Raw genomic sequence first — 24508 nt, 5'->3', positions numbered from 1 at the left:
TGCATGGATTCTGGGTGTTCCCCATGGCCAGGTTCACACGACACAACGAGCTGCCCTGCCAAGGGCAATTATGCAAAACTCCCCCTGTGATCATGCAAACCAGGGCAATATATTCGCCCCACCCCCCTGCTACTGTGGGGATTGCAGCAAAATTGAGAGGGAACAAGGAAACCTAGGAGGCAGGGGTGGCTGAAAGCCGTGACTCCACTGTCCCACTGGTGAGCCACGATGAGCCAGAGTTGGCTTGAACCCTTTCCTCTACTATGGCTTAAGGAACAGATTGGGAGGACCAGGAGCAGTCGTGCTGCGCTCTCCATTGATTTCAATGGGAGTAAAGCTATGACTTCTACCAGTTCTTTTGCTGCTGTGCCATTGCTGGGCGGGGCTGGGCTGTGAGTACGCAGAGGACTGGGACTAAGCTCCGCCGTTCCTGCCTTGTCGCCACCCACTTTGGGCCCTTGTTTTGGCGGCAGTGGCCCAGCCTTGGGGCTATGCTAGCATCACTCTGGGGTTATGCTGGAGTACATCTCCAGTGCTTGCTCTGCCAGCAGAAAGGGATTTAGCTGGGGCTGGACCCAATTGACAAGGGTCATTTCTCTGTCCTTCCACCTGCCTTGAAATCAGCTCTTTTGTTTCAGCTATATTTTGAGGTGAGGGTGGAAAGAATTTTGTTCTTCCAAGAAAGCCCTGTCCTGGGGAACATTAGTAATCTTGGAACATTCAAAATGGCTGCTACTACAACAATGCAATCCTATGCATGCCTAATCAGATAAAGTCCCATTGAACTCCCAAGTAAACACACAGAAGAAATCACCAAAATGATTTAGAGAAACAAAGTGGACCATTTCATTAAATTCTCTTCAAATTACTAGGCCAATTTCACACATTTTTGGCTGCTGCTTCTGTCCCTACTCCTGTTCAGTTCATTTTATTGGGCTTGTGCAGGACAGCTCCCCAGTGGATGCTGCCCATTGGACTGATCCATCGGAATCTTACTCTGCTACCGCCACCACTGCCTTCAGTTGCGCCTATATGACACCTGAGGTGGCTACCTCGCCTTGCCTCAGGGTAGGGGCACCTTTGGGCATGTGGGTATTTGGGTAATCCTTCTGGTGACCTGTTCCCTAACCCCCATAACCAGGGAAGGTTTGGGGCTCCCCTGCTGAGTCTTTCAGAGGGCATTCTTCATGCTGTGTAACTGGAGATGTTCAAGGGCTGCTTAATATGTTCAAGGGCAGCCCTGGCGGGGGCGCTAGCGGAGCCTAAGTGGTAAGCCCAGCGTCCCTCTGTGGCCCTGCCATTTCCACGGCACCTCACGAGACCTGCTCCAGCCTTGCATGGCAGGCAAGAGTCAGGAAGAAAGGAGTCCACCAGCTGCAGGACTGGCAAATGGGCCCGTGGGACTCCAGTGTGGCATGGGAAGATCTCCTGCTTTGTGAGTCACCCACTCCAGAGAAGAAGTGTGGGAATGTTTATGCAGCAGCTGTTTGAAGAATTTTCTGGGTAAATGATCCACCAGTCTCCAGGCCTTCAGATGTTGTGCTCCTGATGCTTCCAATGGTCAGAGCATTCTCTTGAGAAGCTGTTAACTGAAAAGTAACTACAGCAAATTTGTTAACCTTGGTGCCCAGGAATGCAATGAACATCAAGTACACCGAAGCTCCCGCCTTGGAGAAATCTTGAGGAAAGCCTGGGAGGACACACAAGGATAGCAAAATGCAATTGAGGGAACACAGATTTGTTCAAATTGAGCAATATTGTAGTTTTTCAGAAGAGACTTCCTTAGCAGCTGCCAGAACCTCAGTGAGGCATTGTCCTGGCTAATTTAATAAGGTGGATGTTAAGTCTCATTGAGCCTCGTGTGGCGCAGAGCGGTAAAGCAGCATTTTCTGCAGCTGAAACTCTCCCCACGGCCTGAGTTCGATCCCAGCGGAAGCTAGTTTCAGGCAGCTGGCTCGGGTCGACTCAGCCTTCCTTCCTCCCGAGGTCGGTAAAATGAGTACCCAGTTAGCTGGGGGAAAGGTAATAACGGCCAGGGAAGGCAACGGCAAACAACCCCGCTATAAGGCCTGCCAAGAAAACGTCAGCGAAAGCTGGCATCCCTCCAAGAATCAGTAATGACTCAGTGCTTGCACGAGAGGTTCCTTTCCTTTCCTAAGTCTCATAGAAAACAGCAAAGCAGGCACATAATGTGGACCTCCCCACTCCTCATGATTCTCTTCCCAGTCTGTCAGCTCAGCCAAGTCCTGATACCAGAAGAGAGTCCATGCCTTGGACAGCACATTGCATGGAGACAAGCCTGACTAGTAGCTATCCATAGAATTCTTCTCCATTAAATTAAACAAGCCACACCAGGAAACTACTTCCATGAGATATTCAGAGATATTAAGACTAACTTTAAAAACTTTTTTCCTTCCTGGGCCTCACAGTACGTGCCTGGATAGTTTGTGGATATGATCGCTGATATATATAGTATATAGCCTGGAGTCCAGGCTATTGCAGTGTTTGGGGGGGAGGGCTAAAAGGAGATCAGACAGTGCCCCCAACCCTCTGATCTCCCCCCACAATCGCATTATCCCATATATGCTACAGAGGATCTATAAAATTTATTTGCAGAGATTAATTTAACAGACAAACTGGGAGCGCGGGGAGGAGCGCCACCCCCTTCTACACTGAAGATTAAGGAGGACACTCAGGCCACCCTGGATTCTGGAGATGAAAAGAGTTCAGGGGGGATGGGATGGTTCTGAAAAGTGAAAGCCCAATTGCAAACTACTCCAATGAGAAGGCCTAATGGGAGACATCAAAAGCATCCAGTGTCCCCTGATGAGCTGAGACATATATGGCAATGGAAGGAGAGAGGTAATCAACTCTACAACAGATCAGGCCAAATCTCTAAGGATGGTGCCAGGAGTGAAGTGAGGATGGTGTCAGAATGAACTGAACCCTGCGATGGATGCTAAAAGCAACAAAAGGGTTCATTTGGCTTTGCTCAGAGCAAGAAGAACATGACTGGTTGGTCCACTGCTTGGGAAGATGAGGACGTGATTGGCGGTGGAGTGAAAGTGAAACTACTTCACTCCTATTTTGCCTCACAAGGGAAATTGTGTTCGATCTAGGAAAAATAAAACAAGCAATATATGTCTCTAGGAGCAAATGGATTACATCCCGGGATGCTGAAAAAGCTTGCGGTGATATCAAACTTTGAGAATTCTTAAATGAGTGAGGTAGTCACACACAACAACAACAACAACAACAATAATAATAATAATAAGTTGTTTAATACTTACCCGCCTCTCCCTCTGGATCGAGGCAGGGAACAACACAGAATACAAAATTACTATAAAATACATAAAACTAATTAAAACATATAAAACTAATACATTATTAAAATAACAGCCAGACATCTTAAAATTCAGCTGGGTAGGCCTGCCGGAAGAGGCCAGTCTTTATGGGTTTTTTTAGCGTGACCATACCCACAGGAGAAGTCCGGACTCCTCCGGGAAAAGAAAGCCAACCGGAGTTGAGGGCAAACTCACTACATGAACCAGCCCTGTGGTTCGTGTAGGCCTTCTTTTCCCCATCGGCTCCGCCTTCTTCACCAGGAAATCAGAAGTCTTGCGAGACTTCCGGCAAGACTTCCCAGGACCAGCCGAGATCTTGTGTGATTTAGAGCGCACTGAAGACCCGGCTGGCTGGCTGATCTGCATTCTGCACAGAAGCAGCAGCCAGCGCGGGAGCAGTGGGAGTGGCAAGCGGCAGCAGCAGCGGGTGCTGGACAACAATGACGACCACCAGCAGAAGCACCGGAAAGGTAGGTGGCCGGGAGCGCAGCCATCCCACCCCATCTGATCTTCAGTCAGGGCAGGGAGCGAACTGCTGTACTGATGCGATCGCGTCAGCGCAGCAGAAGGGCTAGATCGACCCTGGGAGGAGGCGGGGGCTGGGAGATCGGCGCTGGGGGAGGGCTGGAGCACCCGTTCCTGGAAGTCCGGGAATGCATCTTCCAGCCCTTTTCCCTATAGAATCATAGAATCATAGAATAGCAGAGTTGGAAGGGGCCTACAAGGCCATCGAGTCCAACCCCCTTGTCAATGCAGGAAACCATCCCCGACAGATGCTTGTCCAGCTGCCTCTTGAAGGCCTCTAGTGTGGGAGAGCCCACAACCTCGTCCCAGTTGGCCCAGAGACCTTCATTTTTCCGGAGGTCTCCGGGATTTCCTGGTGCATCTGGTCACCCTAACTGGGGAGGCTCGCTCAGCCCTTGAGCCACGTGGGGCGAAAACCTGCAACTGCCTGCCAGGTAAACTCCCTTCTCTGCCCCCTCCCCCACGTTTCTTGAGTGCCCCTCCCTCTCTAGGGACAGACGTTCCTGTGTTTGCTTCTGCCTTTACTTTATCCGAGGTGATGTCTTTTCTGAACCCCCCCTTCCTTTTCCTCCCCAGAAATATGAAGGCGAAGCCTTTGAAGATCGGGATTCTGTCTGGGGCAGTGGTACTCCTGGCTCTCATCGTTTTCCTTGGAGTTTACTTTGGGCTGCGCTCTGAGGCACAAGAGCATGTCTACAAGCACGCGGCTGTGGCCACAGATGCTAGCGAGTGCTCTACGATTGGGAAGTAGGTAGCGTTCCCTGCACAGCAGGAAAGGAGCTTGTTTTGTACATCCCATGTCAACAATCTAAAAAGCTTTTACTGTTTCTGTATTTGTTCAGAACAGAGCAAGCAACATGTCTGCCTAACAAACTATTTGTTAATTACTGTAGTACTGTATATCCAGACGATTTTAGTGGGACCTGCTTCCATAGAAAAAATATGGCTATCTTTATCAACAAGGATGATTAAATAACCTGTGTTTAATGTGTGTTTGGCATAGAAAAAGTACATACAAAATTTACGTGGCCCCTCAGGATCAGCAGCATGAAGGCTGACCATATTTTGGAAACCAAAATGGAGGAAAATATGGCTGCTCTCAAGGAGGCGTGCCAACCCCAACACACCCATCCCCCAAAGTGGGCCCATCTTGATGTGACCGGCCCATTGATGGTGCTATATAAATAAATAAATAAATAAATAAATAAATAATAATAATAATAATAATGGCCTTGGTCACATGTCTAATTATACAGCTCACAATTAAGACGAAATGGTCTAAACACATTTACATGGGACTAAGCACAATTTTGAACTAGAAAAGGGTTCTCTATCAATTTACCCTGCAAAGTAACAAAGGAAAAAGGGGCTAAAACATGAGATTGATCACATGAGATTAAACTCTTTTGATCACCAGGCAGCTGGCAACCTTCCCATGTCCCATGCCCAGCACATAATTACAGGTGGCAAAGGCTGTGAGCTTCTCCAAGCAGTCCATGCCAATTATGTGGACTGGTAAGCACAATTGTAGCTTCAAGGCACCCAAGGCACTATGGTGAACTCAATGGGTGCACTCTCAGATTCCAAAAAGTGGATTATTGAATTACTGGTATTCTGCTGTAGGTTTTCCATCCCTGACAAGTTAATTAAGTTCTATGCTGTCCTACAGCCACCTGCCTTTCCTCTCCTTTTTAAAAATTATTTTTATTTTAAATTATTTTTAGACTGCTTTTAAGGATAGAACCCGTTGGAATTAATTTCATGCATACATAGGATATGGTGGGGAGAAATGGCCCAAACAGAATTAAGCATAAGCACATAAGAACATAAGAAGGGCCCTGAGGCTGGATCAGACCGAGGGTCCATCTAGTCCAGCACTCTGTTCACACAGGGGCCAACCAGCTGTCAACGAGGGACCAACAAAGCAGAACATTGTGTAACAGCACCCTCCCACCCATGTTCCCCAGCAACTGTTGTATGTAGGCTTTCTGCCTCTGATACTGGAGGGAGCATAAAGCCATCAGGGCTAGTAGCCATTGATAGCCTTCTCCTCCAGGGATTTATCCATAGCATATGAAGAAAAAGTGAAAAAGTGGAACAAAAAGTTACGTCACAAAGGTTTGCTGTTAGGAGACTGAAGTTTCAACTTCCTCTTGAGAATAAGAGCAGAGTGCAATGTTCTTTTGACAGTGCAGTGCAGAATCATAAAATCTATGATTCTATGATTCCCCAAATATTAAAAAATAGATGATTGTTCTAGCCTTAGAACTCTCTTAATCATGATTGTGCATCCTGTTCCTGATTTTGATGGCACATGCTCTTGTAAAAGCAGCTGGATGCTTTACACATACTGAAACCAGCCATGTTTGGAACTGCCAAAATGGAAACCAGAAGTTGCTTGCCTGACCTGATGACTGACTATCTCTCATCTTTCAAAAATGCACTTCTGGATCTCTAAAACTGCAGTAACTAAAAATTTTGTATGCTGTTGTATCTATCTAAGAGCTCCATCACACCAGCGTTACAGCCCACTGTCGATGTGGGTTGTGTGCAAAGGACTCAGATGACATCATCCATGTCCTGCCCTGACCTCACTTCCTCCCTCCCTCCCTCCCCAGCGCTGTTTTTTGGCACAGGGAAAGTCTGGTTCTTCTGGTAAATCGGAAGGACAAAGGGCCGGTGCTACCATAGAGGCCACTCAGGCGGCCGCCTAGAGCGCCAAGCTAAGAGGGGCACCGGGCACAGTGCAGCACTCATGCGTGTTGGCTGTGAGCTGGCCCGGCCCAAGGATTCAGCTGGGCCTGGGCGGGCGAGATGGCGTCCCGCGCCCGCCCAGCCGAAGCAAAGCCAAGGACGTTGGGGTGGGGGTGGGGCGGCTCCATGTTTGGACTTCTGGAACACGCTCAGAAGAGAGAGAGAGAGAGAGAGAGAGAGAGAGAGAGAATGTATGGGTGAATGGGGTGCATGCATGTGTTCATGAGTGTGTTTCTTTGGAGTGAGTGATGCTGAGGGTGTGTGCGTGTGTGCACGTGTGTGAGTTGGGGGGATGATTTGGAGATGATATTCCTATTATATAATGCATTTTAGACCCATCAACATTCCTTTCCAATTTGTTTGCTATAATTGGCATGACGTATTTCTTGCACTTTAAAATAAATTTAGCAGTTTGAAGTTTGGGTTTGGGTGAAAGTAGCTTACCTTGCCTAGGGTGCAAAATAGTCTGGCCCTGCGTGCGCCCTCAACATGTATTTTCATCCATCGTTTTCAATCCGATGTTCTGTGGGCATGTTTTCAAGGGGCGTTATTGATGACAAAAGAGAGGGGTGTGCCTTTTCTCCAGAGGGTGTTTTAAAATTCAAATTCAAATCCTTTCCTCCTCCTGTTTCCTCGCTCCTGGGTTGAATGAAAGAACGGTCTATTGTACTTTCGTTCCTCCACCTTTGCTTCATGACTTGCTCTCTGGGCTGGTTTCTACACCAAGGTGTTAAGCTGGACTGGGCTGGGCTGCATAGCTTCTCTCCCCTCCCCTTTCCCTCTCTCCTTTTCAATAAAAGGGGGCTGCAAGTTGCCCTCAATCCAAGGCTCTGATGTGGCTTACTCCCAAGTAAGCGCACGCAGGATTGCAGCTGGGCTCCCCCTCCACGAAGCAAGCTGTGCCTTCCTTCCTGCCTTCCCTCAGCTCAGTATCCAAAGGGGGAGGGGGGATCGAGCCCATTGAAATGAACTGGATGGAACTGTGAATGAGCGCGCCCATGCACCGGCGGTCTTTCGTGCGCTTGGAAGTGCGTGACAAAGGGAACACTATGCAACCTCCAGTGGCAGCTGATAGGAGTTTTAGTTGGTTAATCAATTAATCTATGGATTAAATTTACATGTGAGTTATAAGCAGTCCCTCTGGAGCAAGAAGTCCCGTTAAACTCTATGTTCTTACTCCCTAGGCATTTTCACCCTAAAAAAATGTGGAAAGCACCCTCCTTGCCAGCAGCGCCCTCATTTTTAAAGCTAAAGAGATCAAATTTGGCACAGTGATAGCTCTTAAGGAGGGCTTTCAGCATGCCAAATTTGAATCAGATTGGGTCATCCCTTGATTTTATATTATTTTTTAAATCCCCCCCCTTAAACCCTTTTCCTGGTAGTGTACAAGTTCGAAGGATTGAAAGATCGATCTTCCATGGCTTTGGTTATGTGAAGCTGTGCATCTTCAAGTTCATAAACTACAGATCTGCTGGTTCCCGTACTCAAAAATAAATCCCTTTGATTTCAACTACTAAAATCACATGCAGGCTTAGCTTTGATTAAACACCATTGAACAGAGAGAGACTTACTTCTGAGTAAACACATATAGAACTGATTTTTAATAGTGTAGTCACTCAGAAGCTTTCTTTTTAAAGTCTTAAAACAGCAAACTGGAAAGAAGTGCTCTGGAACCCCATGCTTACTTCTGAGGCCTTACTTTTTAGTAAACAGTACTTTTAAGTCTCTCTCTGTTCAATGGTGTTTACTCAAAGGTAAGCCCACATCTGATTTAAGTATCTTCATGCTCCAAAGCCTCCAGGCAGGGTGAGGGGAACGGGCTTAGCCTAGACGACAGAGAATAACCGCAGTAGGGAGGGAGGGTGTGGTGTCCAACTACCACCAACCAATGAACTGTAGGGCAGGTGGTACAGAGGAGATCTGGGGAGGGGGATGTGCATCTCAATGGAAGAAAGCGATACGCTGGTGCGCATGAGAGGAGAGCTGTAAAGATGAATGAAATGTAAAAGCGCAAAGGGGTAAGTTGATCAGGCTTTCACACACTATGGAAATGAGGGCGGATAATTTGAGGCTAAACCAGGGCAAACGTGCAGGTGTGATGGAGCTTTAAATGAATGAAACCACATGTTCTGTGTATTTTAAATAAAAGCTGCTTAAAGTGTTATTTTTTCTGCTTCTGCTCTTACAGTAGATAAGCTTGAATTTCCTCTCCAAATCATCAATCTTCACAAGATGATATCTAGCTGAGCTGGAGTCTAGATCCACATTGTATATTGTATATATTTCCTCAATTAATTCTCAAAAAACATATCAAAGGTGCCAAAATGGTAAAAGACCAGTATCTGGTTGAGGAAGCAATTCAGGAAGACAAAGCATCTGGATTAAAATAAATGGGGCAAGGAATAAAAAGAACATGATAATCGGAGTCTACTACTGACTCTGTCAGTGCCTGTTAAAATGTCAAGCTGGGGTATACAAAAAATCAAGGAGAAGACAAGGATGAAACCTTTGAGAAACAAATTGCCAGTGTATCAATTACCCTGATATCTGTTGGGAGACAAATACTGCCAAAAGCGGAAGAAAAAGGAAAGGAACCTCTCGTGCAAAGCACTTGAGTCATTACTGACTCCTAGAGCGACCTTCCAAGAAATTCCTGACATGTGTGGGTGATAACTTCCTCCTACAGAAAGTGGAGGAAGGAACTAGAGGATCGGCAATCCTTGACTTGATATTGACCAATAGGGATGACTTAGTGGATAAAGTGGCAGTTACGGGAACTCTAGGGGAAAGTGACCACGTCATACTTGAATTCTTGATTATAAAGGAAGCAAAAGCTAAGTGTAGCCATACACGTACTCTGGATTTTAGGAAAGCTGATTTTAATAAACTCAGAACTATGCTAAGTAAGATCCCACGGCAAGTGAGCCTAATGAGAAAAGGAGTGCAAGATAGGTGGAAGTATTTAAAAAAGGAAATTTTAAAGGCACAATTACAAACAATTCCAACAAGGAAAAGAGATAGAAGACAACAGAAGAAATGAATGTGGCTCCACAAAAAGCTTAGAGATTACCTGAAAACAAAAAAGGATACTTATAGGAAGTGGAAGGAAGGCCAGGCTACAAAAGAAGAGTACAGACAGGACAGAAGTGCCAAAATGGCATCAGGAAGGCTAAATCTGAGAATGAGCTGAGATTAGCGAGGGATGCTAAAAGCAATAAAAAGGCTTCTTCAGATACGTGAGTAGTAAAAGAAAGAGGAAAGAAATGGTGGTTCAACTGCTTAATGAAGATGGCAAATTGATAACAGATGACAAAGAAAAGGCTGAAGTGCTCAATTCCTACTTTGGCTCAGTCTTCTCCCAAAAGCTGGTTTATGATCTCCCTGGGAAAAGTGAAGCACAAGTTGAGGGGGCAGGATTGCAGTTTGAGATTGATAAACAAATGGTCAAGGGCCCTGTGAACTGCATCCAAATCTCCAGGGACCGATGAAGTGCATCCTAGAGTAATGAAGGAGCTACCAAAAGAACTCTCAGAACCGCTGTCGATTATCTTTGCGAAATCATGGAAGACGGGTGAGGTGCCAGACAACTGGAGGAGGGCTAACGTTGTCCCTCTCTTCAAAAAGGGCAAAAAGGAGGAACCTGGGAACTACAGACCAGTCAGTCTGACATCCATCCCTGGGAAAATGCTAAAGCAGATTATAAAGAAGTCAATCTGTAAGCACCTTGAAAACAATGCAGTGATTACTAGAAGCCAACATGGATTTGTCAGGAACAAGTCCAGTCTGACAAATTTGATCTCATTTTTTGATCGGGTAACCTCCCTTGTGGACTGTGGGAATGCTGTGGACGTAATATATCTTGACTTCAGCAAAGCTTTTGACAAAGTGCCCCATGATATTCTGATTAACAAACTAGCTAAAAGTGGGCTAGATGGCACAACTATTAGGTGGATTCATAGTTTGCTACAGAATCGGACTCAAAGAGTGCTTATCAACAGTACTTTCTCAAACTGGGGGGAGGTAACGAGTGGGTATTGCAGGGCTCAGTCCTGGGCCCAGTGCTCTTCAACATTTTTATTAATGATTTGGACGAGGAGGTGCAGGGAGTGCTTATCAAATTTGCAGATGACACAAAATTGGGTGGGATAGCTAATACCCTGGAAGACAGAAACAAACTTCAAAGTGATCTTGATAGGCTGGAGTGCTGGGCTGCAAACAACAGAATGAAATTTAATAGGAATAAATGCCAAGTTCTACATCTAGGAAGTAGAAACCAAATGCACAATTACAAGATGGAAGATACTTGGCTCAGCAATACTACAAATGAGAAAGATCTTGGAATTGTTGTAGATCACAAGCTGAATATGAGCCAACAGTGCGATATGGCTGCAAGAAAGGCCAATGCTATTTTGGGCTGCATTAATAGAAGTATAGCTTCCAAATCGCGTGAGGTACTAGTTCCTCTCTATTCGGCCCTGGTTAGGCCTCATCTAGAGTATTGCGTCCAGTTCTGGGCTCCCCAATTCAAGAAGGACACAGACAAGCTGGAGCGTGTTCAGAGGAGGGCAACCAGGATGATCAGGGGTCTGGAAACAAAGCCCTTTGAAGAGAGTCTGAAAGAACTGGGCATGTTTAGCCTGGAGAAGAGAAGATTGAGGGGAGACTTGATAGCACCCTTCAAATACTTAAAAGGTTGTTATACAGAGGAGGGCCAGATCTCTTCTCGATCATCCCAAAGTGCAGGACATGGAATAACGGGCTCAAGTTACAGGAAGCCAGATTCCGGCTGGACATCAGGAAATCAGTTCTCTTCCACGACAATGGAACCAGTTACCTAGGGCTCTCCCACACTAGAGGCATTCAAAAGGCAGCTGGACAGCCATCTGTGGCTTTAGGGTGGATTCCTGCATTGAGCAGGGCGTTGGACTCAATAGCCTTATAGGCCCCTTTCAACTCTACTATTCTATGATTCTATGAAGTGATTTTGGTATCCAGCTCATTAATACTGTGACACGGTTTTTGAGAATTAATTGAGGAAATATATAGAATATTCAATATTCAATGTGGATCTAGACTCCAGCTCAGCTAGATATGACCTTGTGAAGATTAATAAACTGAGGGAGAGAATGACATTAAATAATCTGTCTCTCTGGCCTTAGCTAGACCTACCTGAAGGTCCGGGGCAGAGGAGGGGAGATCTCACATTGTGATTAACGCGAGATCTCTGCCCCATTTACATGTAAGGCGCAACGACCTCAGGAAGAGAGGTGTCGCGTGTGCCATTTTTTAATTTTTTAAAGAGGATGCAGCGCACAAATGTTTGTGTGCTAAAGGTAAGTCTTTTTAAAAATTTAATTTGGTTTCCCCGCTCCCCCCACCCCGATGGGTGAAGCGCTCCTGAGGAGCGCTGCGCCCCATGCGAGTAATTGTGCGGAGTGGGGTCAAGCCGTGGAAACAGGCCAAACGTTCCACGGTCTCAGGCTCTGCTTGAGACCACAGAAAAAGTGGGCCCAAAGGGGAGGGCTATACCCTGGGGCAAGGGAGGGATGATCTGTGCGTAATCTGGACACACAGGGGCGATACCAGGGTTCGCCAAGGGGTAGCTAAGGCCTCTCTCTCTCCCTCTCCCCTCTCCCTCTCCCCTCTCCCCTCTCCCTCTCTCTCTCTCTCTCTCTCTCTCAGAACTCTATGTATTTCAGCCTTCCCCAACCGGATCCTCTCCAAACATCTCTGGTCATGCTGACTGGGTGCTGGGTGTTGTATCCAACACATCTGGAGAGAACCAGCTTGGGGGAGGATACTATATTTAACAAGCTCTAGTAAAAATCACATAAATGAGGTAAAAACACCATGGCCAGTAACAATCATCCTTCAATAGAGAGAGATAGTAAATGATATTATCATGATGTTTAAAAGGCCCATTGAAATGACATCCATTTACTTTTCCTTTCACACGCCATGAGCTATCTTCAAATGAACCTCTACTACGATACCATTGCACATTTTTATATTCTTTTTCTAAACCACTTCAGGGTTTATTCAAATCAGAAGCGGTAATTTTTTTTGCTAATAAGTCGATTCATACATAAATATATTACAATGTTCTCTTCCAACAAAACAATCAAAGAAAAGCAGACGGGTGAGGAAACAAGACAAATGTACTGTTTTGAAGCCAATTTTCTGTTCCAGCAAAACCCCTGTTTTCCAGAAAGCTAAGCCAGTTTTCTCAAATTAGTTTTATCTCTAAATAAACCCTTAAAAAACTAATTTGCTCAAATTTATTTCCTGTAAATAGGAATATCACTTCCAAATCATTTCCCCCGACTCCCACACACAAAAGTACAGACACCCCTGCCAACACCCAGACAAACAGGACCAGACCCCAGTTTATTTTATTTATTTATTTATTTATTTATTTAAGGATTTTTATGCCGCCATTCAGCCAAAAAAGGCTCTCACGGCGGCTTACAAAAGTATTTCTTGACAGTCCCTGCCCACAGGCTTACAATCTAAAAGACATGACACAAAAGGAAAGGGGATTGGGAGGGAGGAGGAGGAGGAGGGGGAAAAGGAAAGCAAACTCAGGCACTACAATCTTAGTTGGAAAGTTCAGCAGTTACAGTTGGCAGCAGGAGGGAGGGGGCTTTCAGCTGGAGCTGGACCGAGGCACGGTGAAGAGGTGCCCGGCTGCTGCTTCCTCCCTCACTGGTGGCCTCTGCAGGGACAGTTGGTAGCTGGAGGGAGGGGGCTCTCAGCTGGAGCTGGACCCAGGCACGGTGGAGAGGTGCCTGGCTGCTGCTTCCTCCCTGACTGGTGGCCTCTGCAATTTGCCCCCCCCCCATTTTCCAGACCTGTCTGGCCAGAACCGAGCATTTGGTCACCCAGGAAATGCCATTGTAGGAGGCCACCTCTTTCTTCCTCTGCATGTCCAGCCACCTGTGTATCCCCTCCCTTTAGTTGTTCTTGGCCTAAGGAATGGCCATGTCTCTTCACGAGAGAGTGTTCTATTCTCTAAAATATGGAAACTTGGAGACGTTTGAGGAGCAGTGGCCAGCTTACAGGAAGCCTGGCTGTCCATGATTTGCAAAAGGCCTCTGCCCATGTCTCTCTTTATTGCAGAAGACCAGATCAAAGGAAGCCCTGGTCACATGGGTGCCAAATGGCTCTCATGTGGAGGGATACCACCATGTGCCTAGCTATGATGAATGTTTGTCTTCCGCTGTGCAGGAAAATCCTTCAAAACGGATCTGCTGTGGACGCTGCAATTGCCGCTCTTCTCTGTGTAGGCTTGATGAATCCCCACAGCATGGGCATCGGAGGGGGCGTTGTCTTTACCATCTATACTGCTGATGGTAAGGGGAACAGGGGGAGGGAGCTCTTCCTGCCACAAGTGGATTGCAGAACATGACCACAGAGAGACCATGGGTGGTTGACAGCTACTAAGAGTTGGTTCCTTCTCAGGACAACTTTCAAGCTGACTTTGTTCAGTGGATCTTGAACTCGTCTTGTGAATGCATTGTGCACCCATATCACAACCTGCCATGCTGTGAAAAATCTGGTAAAGGTGGGCTGATTAATGAGTCAATACACAAAAGCTTTCACATGCCCCACGTGACAATGAAAGAATGTGTGTGTTGGCTTCAGTTTATTAGAAATGTGTTGCATGAGGCAGGTCCTCATTCTGGGGGGTAGGATGGGCAGAGAACAGTGCAAGCTCACCCCAAGGCTGATCACTGAGTCCCTGCTGTACTTGAGAAAGAAAGTTGGAACTTCTTCCAAAGAACAACAGGTTGATTTGGCCTTTGGAAAGCAATGTGTCGGGCTACAACATCCATCATTCCCAGCCAGCGTGGGCAAAGGGCCAACACATCTGGAAGGCACCCATCTGGAATGATGGGAATTGCAGTCCAGGCTCAGGAAAGCTGGTGTAGATGAGTTGCAAAAAACTAGTAGATGATGACCAGTTATTGGGTTGGTCCAGAGGATGTGATGAAGCAACCCTTGAGGTGGGAGTGGTTTTTTGGCCTGGATGCCATTTGTGTGGAGCTCTGGCAAAGACACCACACTTTGCCCATTCCTGGCCTTTCTTTCAAATGTGTGCTTAGCCAGCTGCTGCTAAGCTACAGTAGCTTCTGGATGACTTTGCCAGTCCAATGTGACAATGTCATGTTGAGAAGACCTTTGCCTTTTGACAGGGAAAGTGGAAGTAATAAACGCTAGAGAGGTGGCACCAAACAACACGTCTTGGGATATGTTCGTCAAGAACACAAACCTTTCCAAGGAAGGTAAAGTGACTAATGATGCTTTCTCTCGGGTGCGGTTGGGTGGGATAGCTAATACCCTGGGAGACAGAAACAATGTTCAAAATGACCTTGATAGGCCTGTTTTCAGCTGGGCTGAAAACAACGAAAATAAAATTTAATAGTGATAAATGCCAAGTTCTACACCTAGGAGAAAGAAACCAAACACACAGCTACAAGATGGGGGTTACTTGGCTCAGCAATACTGCAAGCGAGAAGGATCTTGGAATTGTTGTAGATCACAAGCTGAATATGACCAGTGTGATGTGGCTGCAAAAAAGGCAAATGCTATTTTGGGCTGCTTTAATAGAAAGACAGGTTGCTTACCTGTAACTGTAGTTCTTCGAGTGGTCATCTGTGCAGTCACACATATGGGCTCTGCGCCTGCGCAGGGCCAGCTTCGGAAACTTCTATAGCTGAAAACGTTTTAGGCGGGAACCCCTCCCCCACCATCCACTGAGCATGCTCAGGGGTTCCCGCCTAATCCCCTCAGTTCCTGAAACCGCCCAAACAGTCTCACTGAGGAGAACCACCAGGTGATCAAAAAATAATGACACCACAGTGGGGACGGTGGGAGGGTTGTGTGACTGCACAGATGACCACTCGAAGAACTACAGTTACAGGTAAGCAACCTGTCTTTCTTCTTCGTGGTCTCTGTGCATCACACATATGGGCGAATAACAAGCTGACTACCCGGAGGTGGGTGGTGTCAGGTGATGGATGAAAAATTCCACGGATTGCCGATAAGACGGCACGCCCAAAGGCACAGTCTCTACGCACTCTGATGTCCAGATGGTAGTGACTGGCAAAAGTCAGAGGTGTCGACCAGATATCCGCTTTGCAGAGGTCCGGTATGGCAATACCTCTTTTAAAAGCTGTAGCAGTGGCCCCTCCTCTGGTGGAGTGAGAGCGCACTTTCCCCTTCAGCGGGGGGCCAGCAAGTTCATAGGCTAATTTGATAGACTGAAAAAAAACCCAGCAGATATTCTCTGCAGAGATGCTTGGAGTCCCTTTTGTTTGACCCATAACAAACAAAAAATCTTAGGGATCTCCGGAGAGTCACTGTTCTGTCCAGCGTATGTAGTGTCAACTCAAGAAGAGTTGTCGGCGCAAGGAAAAAGCTTGGCAGAGTAAAATCCTGCCCAAGATGAAAGGAGAAAACAACCTTTGGAAAAAGCTGGGTCCGCTCTAAGGACCACTTTGTCGGCATGAAAACCCGTATAAGGTGAGTCCATACGGAGTGCCGCTAACTCTGACGCACGTCTAGCAGACGTTATGGCAACAAGGAATGCCACCTTAAAAGTCGGTAAACGCAAATCTGTCTTTGCCAACGGTTCGAAAGGCTTGGCCGACAGTGCTTTGAGCACCACGGAAAGGCTCTATTGCGGAACAAAGGAACGAAGGGTGGAACTGTATCTTTCATCCCTTTCATAAAGCGCTTAACCAGTGGATGAGTGAAGACCGAACAGCCCTGAATCCATAAATGTGAGGCAGAATCGCTGCCAGATAAACTCTAAGTGAGGAAACTTAAGGCCTCCTTTAACAAGGAAAAAGGGAAAGTGAGGATGGTGGAAATAGGCTCTGAAAGGGGTTTCTCATTCCTGCTTAGTGCAAAGGAAAAGTGAGCTTCCCATTTGGTAGCATATGACTTTCTAGTCGCTAGTTTCTTAGCTGCTAGAACTATGTCTCATATATCAGGGGGTAAGGATTGACAGTCTAATATTGTGGTTTCTACTATGAGGTCCAGAGAGCTCAATAAATTGAGGATTAGTCCCACTGTCTTCGATAGCATCCTCTTCTAAGATGCCATGAGAAGCCAGTTGTCTAAATATAGGTAGACTTTCACCCTGTGTAGGCAAATGAACTGCCATATATTTTGCAAACATTCGGTGGGCTGTACTTAGGTCCAATAGATGCACCCAAACTGGAACATATCGGTACGTATGATAACCCCAAAGTACCTCTGGCGAGTGTTCTGAATGTCTATATGGAAGTATGCATACTTATGTGTATGGGACAAAACCTACTCCCTTGTTGAGAAGCAGCATTAAGAAAGACAGTGTGTCATCCATAATTTGCTGGTTCTGATGCAGTAAACGAGATGAGCAATGAGATTGAACAATCCTTCACCATCGGATGGTAGGTCCTCAATCTAGTTCACAGAGTGAGACCTGCTAATCATAGGTATGCATGCAAAGCGCAAGAGCGCGCACCATCGCTCTCAACTCACAGTGAAGTGACGGGTCATGTAAGTTGCTGACAAGAGGAAAAGTTGTATCTGAACATCATAACTAGATAGTGTATGACTCTGGGGCCCAAAGCAGATGAATATGTTCTGAAAACTCCCCTTGGGGCTAACAGAACTAATATAGAATTGGAACACGGGTGCATAAAGAAAAAAAACCCCATGTCCATTACTGGACCTTATGCAAAGATTCTGCACTTTCCAATGTCAGAGCCATCAAAGAAGGGCCCTTCCAGGAATTTTTAACTGTCAGAAGCAGTGCTGGGAGGAAAAATATTGACACTGGAGTTGGCTTCTCAGTACATACAGCATGAGATACAAAAACCTGCACTTTATTTTCCTAGTTATGTGTCTCAATACCAGCCTGGTCATCCTCAATGACCGGGAAGTGGTATAAGTCCTCCAAAGGAGGTTCTGCCCTGTGTAGGTGATGCAGAAGAGAGCAATGTTGAGACCGACTGATAGTCTTCAAAGGATTGAAGGGAATCAGGAGCCCGTCTACACTTGTCTAGATGAAACGTAACAAGTTGGCAGAGATGATGTCAGCAGTCACGTGATGCTGTTGTTGTTACGTTTCTTCTGACTTTTAAAACTGTTCCACTTTCTGTTAAAATCGTTTTAAAACTAACAATGTGCCCCAACCTTTCGTTGTATTCAATGCCGTCTTTCAAAGTCATGTCTCGTGACCATGGTCTTTGCTTCCTGATTAGGACAAGTGAGGGCTTTTCTAGGGGAGGGAGAGCTGGCACAACGCGACGAGGGGGAGGGGGAAGGGGAGGGAGGGCGGTGAAAGAGGGGACAGAGGCTTAATTTTTTTAAAAAAACCGCTTATCTTTCGGGGCGCACGTGGCCCCTTTAAGACGCTGCAGGGCTTCCCTCGTCCCTACGCCTCGCCCCGGCTTATCCCGGCAGGTCTAGCTCAGAGTCACCGGAAGAAGGAGGTTTACTTCAGAGCCGGTATGAGCATAATGAAGAACGTTCTAAAGAAGAGTGTGCCGGTGTAAAACGATAGAAGAAAAGGTATTTCGATTGACTGGGCTCAAGTTGCATTTTGTAACGTAGCAAGGGAGGACGCAACAATGCACTTAAACAACGGTGTAATGAATAGTGTAGATCCTGCCCAGGTCTATTCTTATGCTCTAACTCATCTTCCCCAAGTTGATCTCCTAATGTCCCATGGAATGGGGGTGGAATGGGGAAGAGTTAAGTAATTGTGCTGATGCATTGTGGCTGTAACAGCTGAGCCCTGTGTATCGCTCGCAATGACAGTGATCACGGTTGTACGTATCCCCATCACGGTACTAAAGCCAGTACCCATGCTTGTATGGTATTCTCAGGAGACGTGGCCCCTTTAACATTGTATGCCCTCCTCTTCCAAGGAGTGGGAGAACCCCAAGAATGATGACATCAGACATCATGGTAATAAAACGCTCTCCATTGAAAGCAAAGCACTCAGAGCGTAGAGACTCTGGAATGGGGACCTTGAAATAGGTGGTTAGCTTGCAAGGTATACACTGCCTGATGTGGTGGACAGATGTCCATTGGCTTTGGAGGGGAGAGATATTACATCTCACCCTCTAACATTGAAGCTGCATGCGAGATGCCCTCTTGGTATCAAGAGTGTCAGCGTTTGTACCAAAGAGCTATTAACGTTATTGCCAATCTCGGTATCAAGGGTTCCAGCCTTGATACCGAAGAAACCAGTTATGTTATTGTCATTTTCAGTACCAAAAATTTCACCTTGGTACCAAAAAAGCCAGTTATGTTCATTGCCAGTGTCAGCATAGAGAACTCCAGCGTCTGCATTGTAGATGCTAGTTATGTAATTGCCACTGTTGGTATCGAGGGCTCCAGTCTGTACCGAAGAAGCTACATTGTTGCCAGTCTCAGCATCAAGGGATTCATTCTCGATACCGAAGAAGCTAGTTATATTGTATCTCGGTATTGAGAGCAGTCTAGGTATCGAGAGGTCACAGGCTAGGCACTGAAGAAGCTAGTTATATTGTTGCAAGTCTCGGTATCGAGAGGCTTCAATCTAGGTACTGAGAGGTCACAGGCTAGGCACTGAAGAAGCTAGTTATATTGTTGCAACTCTCGGTATCGAGAGGCTTCAGTGTACTGAAGAACTTAGTTATTATTGCTACCGAGGAGGCCAGCCATGGGAACTCTAACAGTAGTAGTTAGATCTGGCTTCCATCGAACGGCAGATCCTCTATGCGGGTGCGTGCCTGCTGGGACAGCCCTGTGGACCTCAGCTACGCATGCCTTCGTAGCGTAATGGAAACTACCATGGCTCTGAGGCGCAGTCCGTAGCGTGGCGTGCTGTATTAAGCTATTGTCAAGAAAGTCTCATAGCCGCAATACAAAAACATCTGCCAGTTCCCTTTGGTCATCTGGCAAGAATCCGGAGAGAGATGTAATCTTCCCTCATAAAAAGAGCTTACGTTTTGCAATTGTGGCTTGGTAATTGTGCACACGAAGGGATAAAGCTGTAGAAGAGTATACTCTTCTCCCCAGGCCGTGCAACCTACGGCCTTCTTTGTCCACTGGTGCATTATTTGTATGTAAATAGGAACGGGACAATTTAGTCCTGCATCTTATAAATATATGTTGTCTAGCCTCCTCGACGTTGTGGCATAGAGGAGGGCCACTTCCATGATTGTTGTGCTGTGCGCAGCAGCACAGGCGAATATGGAATAGCCACTGGGGTTGATGACCCACAGTATATGGCATCGTAAACTGGGTCATTAAATTTCTCTATAGGTTGAGATATTTGAGCCCCTAGGGACCTTGCCATTCTTTTTACCTGATCAGTAAAGTGTGCTAAGTCCTCTGAAGGGGACACCATGTCTACAGTGACCATGAGGTCATCTGGTGGTGATGTATCTTGTGAGGAGTCCGATTGTTAATCCTCCTCCGATGGAACATCCAGTCCCATGTCTGATGTAGGCAACGTTTGCAATGCTTCCGACGGTACCGAAGCGGTTGGTACTGCGGTTTGCGATGGTTTCGGAGCGCGCCTCGGTACCGATGGTAGAGGCGGCGGTGGCATGGCCAAGACATCCTCTGGGTGGGGTCCTACGGATACTGATAATAGTAATCTTGGTGCCTTCTGTGTCTCCAATCCTCGTAATAATACGGAGGATACTAGAGAAGTTGCCAATCAGCGTAATAGTCCCACATTCTTGGAGGGGACAGATGTTGCTCGTCATAGGTCATATATTGAGGACCTGAATGAGCTAAAGCCGGTGAACGACCCTGGTCGCATCTGTAAGGAGGCATATGTCAGTATCGATAGCCTTCGGTATCGACCGGCGGTTGCTGGTGAGGCATGTGTCGGTATGAGCCAATACCGTGCCCTGCTTGGGGCGGAGACTTCGATACCGGTGGTGCGGATGGTGTCGCCCATCTCGGTATCGAAGATGGTCTCAGTAGCGATAGCCTCGGTATCGGGCTTATCGGTTCCGGAGGAGACCTTTGCAATGAAAGGCTCGACATCGGGCTCCTGTGCCCTGTCAGATGCCTTGGTACCGAAGTGCTTGGTACCGGGCTCCTCAGTACCGACGAAGTCGGTTTCAACGGTTTTTTCTTCCCATTTTTCGTCTTAAGTTTGCTCTTTTCTTTCTGGGGTTGTCAGCCCCAGAATGCTCTCTCACTCTCTTAGAAATCTTCTTTGCCGCCTTTGTTGATGCGGACTGAGAGGAGGAAGGGGGAACCGATAAGGCTTCACTCCGCGCGGGAGGAGGTTGGGGCATAGACTCCATTATAATAGGAGATTTGGAGCGTCGAGATCCTCTCGGTACCTCCACTGCCTCCAACGCCTTTTTTCAGAACAACGCCCGAAGGCGGTCTGATCGGTTTTTTTCTCGCTTGCCTCAAGAATTTTAGACAAAACACACAAGATTCCACAATGTGTGTCCCCCAAGCAAAGCAAACAAAGGGAATGTCTGTCGGTTAGCGTGATCTTCAGCCCCCAAAGGGGCACTTCTTGAAGAGGCCTTGATGTGCCATAATCCACAAGGCTAACTAACAACAAACGAATTCTTTTTTTTAATATATATATATATATAATAACTAAATAGAAAAGATTAGAAAACTGGAGAGAAAAGACAAGAAGGAAAATAGAATATTTTCAGCTGAGGTAAAGTATACCACACACGAGAAGTCTCCATAAGCTGTTGACCCTACAGTGCGGTTGAAGAGAACTGAGGGGATTCCTGTTCCGGTCTGAGGAGGGAGGACACCTTACTCCGAGCTCTCGGAACTACCAACAATTATTTTAGTATTCTTTTTTAACTTGGCCGATTTTAGCTCTCTTTTTTCTTACAAGCCTTGAACATTTTATCTTGTATTTTAAAAACAAAGCAAAAAAACACAAAAAAAACCTGGCAGCCTCTCAGAAGGAGGAAGGCTGTGCGGTATTTTGACCTCCTCTGTTTCTATATTGCAGAGTTGTTGTTTTTAACTTTTTAACTTTTTAATGTTTTACTTGCTGCTGTGGAGCCGTGGAATTTTAATCTTCTGTACCTGAAGCTGGGCTGTTCTCCAACAAGTAGGGAGCGGCAAGTAGAGGGTTCCCTGGCTGTTTTGACTCCCTTGGATATCTCTAGAGAAGCTCCCCCGCATACCAAACCTCTCAGGTTGCATCGAGGAGGTAGAAGAACCAAACAAGAATCAAAGAATTAAACATGAAATAAGAGAGACAGGAACTTGGAATTAAAAGAAGTAAGACATCAAAGAACCAAAGAATTAAGAAATTAAGAAACAAAGAAGAAGGAAGGAAATGGATAAAAAGGCAGAAGCAAAACAAACAAACAAAACAAAATATATGATTACCAGTAACTACGCTATGCATAAATCCTTGTCGTAAGTGATCCCACTCTCTAGATGCTGATTCCCCCAGGTGTGTTTAATGGCAGGATGTCAAGTCCAATTAGGAGCTAAGTATTGGGAGGTTCTGAAGCATTAAAGTTGTTAATCATCATCTAATCACTAACTCTTAAAGTTAGTGAACTGCCCTCATCTGCTTACAGGGAGACTGCTTTGTCTGTTAGTAAGCCAGCTTTTCTGCAACTTGGACTGTTTCTTCCTGCTGCCCTTAGAGCTACCGCCATTCAGACGTAACAAAAAGGAATCGCCGAAAATACATTGGCCACCAGTTACTGGATATCACTTCTTGTGCCTCACTGGGCTCTTTCCAGCTCCCTGACTGTGTGCAACACGATAAGGAGCACAATGGTCCTCACCAGGGACGGATATAAACAACTAGGTCTGGTCCCAGTGACTGAAGATGTGATCTCCTATACTAAAGCCCATAAACAATTAAAAATTACTAACTTTTTTGCCACCAACTCTGAGGAAAATCCCAATCCAACACCTGAGACAAAGACTCCTGATTTGGAGGTCTTAGACTGGTCCCTGGGTCCTCAGAGTATAATGAGGGTTATGGAGTGGGAAAACCCAGAGGAACGTAGATGCAGTTTAGTCGCAGAACTTGCATCTGTGGGGGCTCCCCTTGCAGAGACTAGACATACATCTCACGCATCTGAAACTCCTCAAGGCAGTTCTACAAGTCCTGTCATACCAATCGGCCGGGATGCATTCTCGGACAAGAAACTCGATTCTTTACCTTCATATCGAAACACTCACTCTATCTCTTCTGAAGACAAAGACCTCCATGCAGTAGTCAATTTGCTTAACAGCCAACATGAGCTGACCAAGAAACTGTTTCTGAATTGGGCTGACGATATATCTTTGATAAAGAAGTTTCTATCAGAATGCAAGGAGCTTCTGACTACTTTAACAGTCTTTGCGCTTGGCAGATCTAAAGAAGGAATCCAGGGCAAGTCAAGTGAAACTGAAATGAGGACTTCTGGAAAAAAATCGACACCAACCTCCAACGTCATATATGTCAGCGGGCTCTCTGCCAAAGATCATCCAAATAGGGAGGTTAATAAAAACACTCACGATATGAAGAGTGATGATGAAGCTGATGTTGATGAAAGTAAAGATAATAACAAAACAGTCAAGTTCAGCGGCAAACGTAAACTCAAAACTTCAAAGGTCCCAATTTGTAACACAAAGAAATCAAAAAATATAAAAACCCTTCCTAGTTCGAGAAGCATACCCAAAATGCAATTTGATAGATTATTTAAGCTATTGGAAGAAAACGAGAATGGAAGGGACAGGAACCCACAGGGAAGCCCCTCGAGATCATGCAAAAAAAAATTAAAAAAGCAAATAAGGACTCTGCTAATAGGGCCTGCCTGGAACAGAAACCAAATGCTCTTTGCCTTCAAACCCCTGTTTCCATCAAAGATGTGACCCAGGACCCCTGGTCAATCTCACATCTCCCAAAAAAGGTAATACCTATTACCTCAGTGGTATTGGAGTTCAATCCAAACTCGAACTATAACTTAGCTAACAAACCATGGCAGCTTCAGCTTCTGAAACAGAATCTAGTTTTTTCCAATTACCCGAAGCCCAAGGGGTGCTTAGCACAATCAGAACGTATAATACACCTTATACAGGTTATAACAGCTTGCACCTCACTACAGCTTAACTCAGACTCGGTCCTTAAAGTAGAATATATAGAATCATAGAATCATAGAATAGCAGAGTTGGAAGGGGCCTACAAGGCCATCGAGTCCAACCCCCTGCTCAATGCAGGAATCCACCCTAAAGCATCCCTGACAGATGGTTGTCCAGCTGCCTCTTGAAGGCCTCCAGTGTGGGAGAGCCCACAACCTCCCTAGGTAGCTGATTCCATTGTCGCACTGCTCTAACAGTCAGGAAGCTTTTCCTGATGTCCAGCCGGAATCTGGCTTCCTTTAACTTGAGCCCGTTATTCTGTGTCCTGCACTCTGGGAGGATCAAGAAGAGATCATGGCCCTCCTCTGTGTGACAACCTTTTAAGTATTTGAAGAGTGCTATCATGTCTCCCCTCAATCTTCTCTTCTCCAGGCTAAACATGCCCAGTTCTTTCAGTCTCTCTTCATAGGGCTTTGTTTCTAGACCTCTGATCATCCTGGTTGCCCTCTTCTGAACACGCTCCAGCTTGTCTGCATCCTTCTTGAATTGTGGAGCCCAGAACTGGACGCAATACTCTAGATGAGGCCTAACCAGGGCCGAATAGAGAGGAACCAGTACCTCACGTGATTTGGAAGCTATACTTCTATTAATGCAGCCCAAAATAGCATTTGCCTTTCTTGCAGCCATATCGCACTGTTGGCTCATATTCAGCTTGCGATCTACAACAATTCCAAGATCTTTCTCGTTTGTAGTATTGCTGAGCCAAGTGTCCCCCATCTTGTAACTGTGCATTTGGTTTCTATTCCCTA

The 24508-nt window shown here is 46.1% G+C and overlaps 1 protein-coding gene across 1 annotated transcript in view; it reads left to right on the top strand.

Moving 5' to 3' along the window:
• The first annotated feature begins 4449 nt into the window (after positions 1 to 4449).
• The window catches only part of GGT1 (gamma-glutamyltransferase 1), a 78158-nt gene continuing 58099 nt past the window's right edge, over positions 4450 to 24508 (top strand). Inside the window, exons 1-3 of the mRNA XM_063144009.1 lie at positions 4450 to 4616; positions 13851 to 13975; positions 14801 to 14908. Coding sequence (XP_063000079.1) covers positions 4450 to 4616; positions 13851 to 13975; positions 14801 to 14908 — 400 coding nt within the window. The remainder of the gene's footprint in view (positions 4617 to 13850; positions 13976 to 14800; positions 14909 to 24508) is intronic.

The sequence above is a fragment of the Elgaria multicarinata genome, chromosome 18 (assembly GCF_023053635.1).
Source record: "Elgaria multicarinata webbii isolate HBS135686 ecotype San Diego chromosome 18, rElgMul1.1.pri, whole genome shotgun sequence".
NCBI classification, from domain to species: domain Eukaryota; kingdom Metazoa; phylum Chordata; class Lepidosauria; order Squamata; family Anguidae; genus Elgaria; species Elgaria multicarinata.
The sequence above is the reverse complement of the archived record's forward strand: the minus strand, read 5'-3'. Positions and strand labels throughout refer to the sequence as shown.